Source organism: Taurulus bubalis, assembly GCF_910589615.1.
Source record: "Taurulus bubalis genome assembly, chromosome: 17".
Classification (NCBI taxonomy): domain Eukaryota; kingdom Metazoa; phylum Chordata; class Actinopteri; order Perciformes; family Cottidae; genus Taurulus; species Taurulus bubalis.
This window is the reverse complement of record NC_136605.1, coordinates 452834-460000: the sequence shown is the minus strand read 5'-3', so window position 1 is coordinate 460000 and position 7167 is coordinate 452834. Positions and strand designations below refer to the sequence as shown.

At 45.6% G+C, this 7167-nt stretch overlaps 1 protein-coding gene across 1 annotated transcript; it reads left to right on the top strand.

Moving 5' to 3' along the window:
• Window positions 1-1862: 1862 nt before the first annotated feature.
• On the top strand, window positions 1863-2357 carry LOC306750282 (transmembrane protein 238; the record flags this gene model as incomplete). Its single annotated transcript, XM_079233683.1, has 1 exon — window positions 1863-2357. One exon carries the CDS (start codon window positions 1863-1865, stop codon window positions 2355-2357), a length of 495 nt encoding a protein of 164 aa, XP_079089809.1.
• Window positions 2358-7167: the final 4810 nt, after the last annotated feature.

Genomic DNA, 7167 nt, shown 5'->3' with positions numbered 1-7167 from the left:
GAGAAACGATACTGGACATATCATCTCTGATTGTTCTCTGATCAACATGCCCACACACACACACACACGCACGCACGCACGCACGCACGCACGCACGCACGCACGCACGCACGCACGCACGCACGCACGCACACACGCACACACACACACACACACACACACACACACACACACACACACACACACACACACCAGGCCAGAGACCAGCGGGTGACCTGCTCTAACCTGCAGCTCATCCATCTGTCTGTGAGCAGAATGCAGATACAACAGAAAATACTCTGGGAAACGGATTTGTTCGTCACAACAAGACAGTGACGCTCACAGACCTACACAGAGTGAATGTGTCTGTTGTTGTGTTTTCTGACAGCTGCCCCTGCAGATGCTCGATGCCAAACACCTGTAACCTGCACCATTAATGCTCGTATGGAGGTTATGGACACAATGACTCTATTACACGATGAAAGATCATCTCTAACTGGAGGAGATTCATTAGAGGACGACCCGCTCTCCAACTAAATATATCAATATACAACGCAATAAATACAAATGAGATGATTATTTGATCCTCAGTCTGTGTTCATGTATTGATACAATGTTCCAGAATGTGGTTACAGTGTATATATTTTTTATTTATTTGTTTATTTTGCAGGGACAATGCACAGTAATCAACTGTAAAACTGTAAGTGAGTCAGAGAGGCTCATTTCCATCTGCTGTCTCTGGCCTGATTTTTTTTTCATAGCAGCCTGAAGTTACAACATTTCAATAACATAATGCAACTAAGATTCATCTATAGACAGACAGTAACGTATAGACAAAACTAATTCACATCAAAGAAAAACAAGTGGCCAGGCTGAAAAAGCTGTTTCCTGAAACAGATGAATTAGGTGCTCTCAATCTCCAGCAGACCACACACACTTTTTTCTCCTGCCCTAAACTACACTCTTTCTGGACATCCTTTGTTGATTCCCTTTGTGCAGTCTTTAATATTTGTATGTCTCCATGCCCTTTGATTGCTATATTTGGTGTGTCTCCTGTTGTGGGAAGGTTTACTAGTCGTCAGGCTGATGTTATTGCATTTGCTGCTCTGACAGCCAAGCGTCAGATACTGCTACATTGGAAGAACCCAAAGCCGCCTAGCACATACTCCTGGTATGAAGAGGTAATGTCATTTTTACACCTTGAAAAAATCAAACATACTGTCAGAGGATCTCTGAAGAAATGTCATAAAACCTGGGACCCTTTCCTTTCTTATGTAAATAGCCAGCCCTCTGCCAACAGCTACCCCCTCCCCTCCCCTCCCCCCTCCCCTCCTCCAGGGTGAGGGTTAAACTGTATAATACCTTTATTGTACATACGAGCACCGTATGTGTAGTGTTTTTATATTTTATATGTTTTCTCTTACTTATTATAGTGAGCTTTTATTCCTAGCCCTGCACAATAGTGACACTGTGTCTGGACGGTCTATGCACAAATGGCAAATAAAAACCTTCAACCTTAAATGAATGTCCTTAATTGTTTTGATATCTTCTTTACTTTTGCATTATGTTTGAATGCGTTGAATGGCTTTACTGCAGCACTTTGAACTGCCTTGTTGTTGAAATGAGCGACACTCTGCAGCTGTTGTCAGCTCTCACCTGAGCTGTATTCCAGGTGAACGACCCTCACGAGCAGGTAGGGCTCACAGACACGCCCCCTCGGACACCACGCCCCTTGGTGTCCGAGGGGGCGTGTCTCTGAGCCCTACCTGCTCCAGACTACCTGTCCCGAGCCTCACCTGATCACCTTACGGACGCTCGGAAGCTTCGATGCCCGGGCACAACGCGAGCTGACGCACCGGGACATGGAGCCGGGGTCCCGGGACATGGAGCCGGGGTACCGCGGCCTGGGCCGCTGCGCGTGCTGCTTCTGGCTCGCGGTGGCCTTTGACGTCGTGGGGCTGCTCGTGCTGCTCGCCGGCGTGTTCGTGAGCGTGTTCTTCTACGACCTGCTCATCTACGCGGGCGCCATCGTGATCTTCCTCAGCCTCATCTGGTGGGTGTTCTGGTACTCCGGGAACATCGAGGTCCCTCCGGCGGAGCTGGAGGATGACGTCGGGCTCCTGAAGAAGCAGCAGCGCGGGCTGAGCGGCGCCGTGCGGCGGCTCTCCAGCCGCGTGTCCAGCGGCATCAGGACGTCGTTACGCAGGAACGGAGCGAGCCGCACGGAGAGGGCAGCCGGCGGGGGGCCCCCGCAGCAGGTGGCCGTTTCCATGGCAACGATGACCCCGCAGGGGGATACCCCGCACGGCGCTGTCCCCGCAGCGGCGGGCTGTGACGTAGAGATGCCGCGCACGACGACGGAGAGCTCCCCGACTTAGTGGAGGCCGACAGGTGAGGCCTGCGCACCGACCACCTGTAAAGTGTGTGTCAAGTTACAGTGTGTGTGTGTGTGTGTGTGTGTGTGTGTGTGTGTGTGTGTGTGTGTGTGTGTGTGTGTGTGTGTGTGTGTGCGTGTGTTATTACACGTTTTTATTATAGGCAAGTGTATTTGTAGCACGTTTCAACAACAAGGAGAGTCAAAGTGCTTCACATAAAAGCATCAAAACAGGATTTAAAAACATTCATTAAAACATTAAGCAGTCAAAAAGCAAATGAAATGTATTACTGCAGCACCATGTCTTAGATTTTGGAATAGAGAGCTCTCTGACTGTAATCCCAGAGCCGCTTCACGGGAACTCCAACCCGGAAACTTGAAGCTTAAATGGTCAAATCACCACAATGGGGATTTTTGGAAACGGAGAGATATCAACAAAGGATTCTCACTTTTAGATCCATATATTTAAACATTGAACTTCCCTGTCTGTAACAACAGGATTTAAAAAGTGCTCGGGTCAAAGTCTCCAAGGTGACCTCATCCAACCAAGAAAACCTTTATTTAGACATTTTATTCATCATTGTTTAACCTTTTTGTTTAATTTTGATGTATTATAACTGTGCAATTATATTTCCTGTGAGTCCTTTGTCCCTTGGTGATGACTGAAAGGTTGTTTCAAAATATGTTTGCATCAACAACTCATGGTCTCAACACAATATTATAGAAATAAAGCTACATTTAAGCCAGCAGAAAAGAAGTGTTGGGGTTATGGACACAAAGGGAATCATACTCCTGTTGTTACAGTGTTCAAACACATAAATGAGTTTAATATTTCTGAAGACTAGACCTGTAGAAAGCTTTAGTTTTTAATTTTCTTTCTTTGATGTTTAAACGCGGAACTGAAAGGACTTCCTGCTGCAGCAGTTAGGGCTCTTATCACTGGATTAATGATTAACCAGTTCTCTGCTCACTAAAAGACAAGCCTTGTTTAAACAATAGCAGCCTCTGATCACCAGCAGAAGTGCACACACACACACGCACACACACACACACACACGCACACACACACACACACACACACACACACACACACACACACACACACACACACACACACACACGCACACACACACACACACACACACGCACACACACACACACACACACACACACACACACACACACACGCACGCACACACACACACACACACACACACGCACGCACACACACACACACACACACACACACACGCACACACACACACACACACACACACACACACACACTGATGATGACGACGTGCCCTTCCTTCTCCACAGACTGCAGAGCGCCGGACCCTCACAGACGCCCGCTGCCTCCAGCTGCCTCCTCAGGCTCAACTCTTACTGTTCATGTGTCTCATGAGAAATTATGAATAATAGACGATGGTATTTAAATGTGTTGCTGAGTCCAGCTTTATTTCAATGTATTTTCCTAATAAACGTTATGTTTGAATCATCAGGGTCCATTCAGTCTGTGACATCAGAGACGTTGTGACTTCATATCTGTGATGTTTCTCCTGCAGAGCCGTCATCACCGCTCTGTGAGGCTCACGTCTGGTTGAGAGTTAGTGTCTAACGTGTTGTTATGAAGGACTAACAATGCATCAGTGCAGCAGGAGTAAACCATCATACCTGTGAGGCTGTAAAGAGTTAATAACACCACGCGTGTTTTAGGGCTGTGAGTGTCATCATCAGCAATATCTTACATCACTGGGATTGGATCCTCCATCTGAAAGAGGGAATTATACAATAACAATCAACATAGATAGATAGATACTTTATTCAAAATAACAGGAATGAAAGATGTTCAATATATTCAAGAAAACAGCAGAGTGTATTCATTTAGGAAATTAAACAATAAAGGAAGTGCAAAAATGCAAAGTATATGTAGTGTATATGAAGTGTATATGAAGTGTATATGAAGTGTATATGAATTGTATGTACAGTGAGTAACAAACAGCTAAAGCGGTGCGAAGCTATTGATGGTGATGGTGACTGGTTGGGAAGTCTTAGCCGTGGCATGAATGTTCTCCTGCATCGACCTTGAGACAGCGGACATTTAACCTTCCAAACGTTTGCTACTAGTGATGGAGTCATATCTCTCCTTACTGAACTAAAATGTACTTATTTGAACCACCCGTCCATCCAATGCTGACATGTAGTGTTAAAGTGCTGCGAGTGGTGGGAAGACGAGAACGTGTGTACAGTTTATTTAACGAGAGAAGTCCGGCAGGCAGACGGTGACCAGCTGCTGAAGAGAGAGGCAGTCCCAGAGGAGCTGAGGCCAGAGCAGCCAGAGGGAGAGGTATGCACTCGTCAGCTGACACAAACACACGCAAAAAGCACATAAGCAACAGTCTGCTAACACGTTGTCAGAATCAACATAAAACGTGTCAATGTTGTGTTCACAACTTGTTCCTGCTGACCCCGAGTGACCTCAGGTATGGAAGGTAAACCCACGTGTGGCAGCGCTCCATCCAACATCAGCCACAGATTCATGTTTCTCCATTCAGTGTGTATATATATGATATGTGTCTTGTGTCGATGTCATGTGTACAGAGTGACAACACATGCATTAGGTAGCTCACCTGTGCAGAGTAGCTGAGACATCGAGTCCTTGTGAAAACATCCACCAATAGACAACAATAGCAGACTAAATATACTTCAAATGATTCAGTTTGATTTGTTAGTTTGTTGATGTGTCGATGTGTCGATGTGTTAATGTGTCGATGTGTTAATGTGTCGATGTGTTAATGTGTTGATGTGTCGATGTGTCGATGTGTTAATGTGTTGATGTGTCGATGTGTCGATGTGTTAATGTGTCGATGTGTTGATGTGTTGATGTGTTGATGTGTCGATGTGTCGATGTGTCGATGTGTTGATGTGTTGATGTGTCGATGTGTCGATGTGTTAATGTGTCGATGTGTTAATGTGTCGATGTGTCGATGTGTTGATGTGTCGATGTGTTGATGTGTTGATGTGTTGATGTGTCGATGTGCCCCATGTGATCGGGGCGTTTGGGCCGAGCTGGAAACAAAGTGCTCTTTTGAATTGGAGTATTCGAGTGCTCTGATTGGCCAGTCGTCCAGGTACAGGTGTGGATATATTTCATATCTCCTGTATGCATGTTGGGATTGTTCACATTGTATAGCAGCGTAAGATCAGTCTCAACACAATGTATTAGTACATATAACACACACACACACACACACACACACACACACACACACACACACACACTGGTACAGATGGACTCTGTGCTGTGGACTGTGATTGAATAAGTATATCTGGTTGATGACTCAGCATTAACCTTCCCCTTGACCCTGTGACTGGACCCTATGACCCTATGACTGGACCCTATGACCCTATGACTGGACCCTATGACCCTATGACTGGACCCTATGACTGGACCCTATGACCCTATGACTGGACCCTATGACCCTGTGACTGGACCCTATGACCCTATGACTGGACCCTATGACCCTGTGACTGGACCCTATGACCCTATGACTGGACCCTATGACCCTGTGACTGGACCCTATGACCCTGTGACTGGACCCTATGACCCTGTGACTGGATTAACGCCAAATCCGTCCCCATGATGGTTGACACCATACGGTGAACTGCTCCGCCATCGACCTACTGGGACCGGAGGCGTAATGCAAACCCAAATAAAGGTTGATCTTCGACTCCAACCTGTGACAGTCTGTTCCACACGGGTCACCTGGTTGGTTCAGGTGCTCGAGTCTGAACCTGACTACTGCAGTCCATGCCTGACCTTCATCAATGGTCTCGGCCTCAACCAGAAACACACATCAACACAACAGAGAGGATACACAAACACACATCAACACAACAGAGAGGATACACAAACACACATCAACACAACAGAGAGGATACACAAACACACATCAACACAACAGAGAGGATACACAAACACACATCAACACAACAGAGAGGATACACAAACACACATCAACACAACAGAGAGGATACACAAACACACATCAACACAACGGAGAGGATACACAAACACACATCAACACAACAGAGAGGATACACAAACACACATCAACACAACAGAGAGGATACACAAACACACCCCTTGCTGATCATGAAGCTTTCTGAATATTTGTCTTGAAACATAAATCCATTAATTTAAACTCTAAACTTTGATCTGAGTAAATAGCATCACTAGGATGAACAGAGCAGCACCTGTGAGGTCGTGTCATGGATCAGGAGCAGCTGCTCTGATAACAGCAGTAATGTGTGGATCGGCTGCAGGTTTCTGAGACTTATAGACTTCTATAGCAGGGATCTGTGACCCTTAACTTACTAAATGATTCTATAGCAGGGATCTGTGACCCTTAACTTACTAAATGATTCTATAGCAGGGATCTGAGACCCTTAACTTACTAAATGATTCTATAGCAGGGATCTGAGACCCTTAACTTACTAAATGATTCTATAGCAGGGATCTGAGACCCTTAACTTACTAAATGATTCTATAGCAGGGATCTGAGACCCTTAACTTACTAAATGATCCTATAGCAGGGATCTGAGACCCTTAACTTACTAAATGATTCTATAGCAGGGATCTGAGACCCTTAACTTACTAAATGATTCTATAGCAGGGATCTGTGACCCTTAACTTACTAAATGATCCTATAGCAGGGATCTGAGACCCTTAACTTACTAAATGATTCTATAGCAGGGATCTGAGACCCTTAACTTACTAAATGATTCTATAGCAGGGATCTGAGACCCTTAAC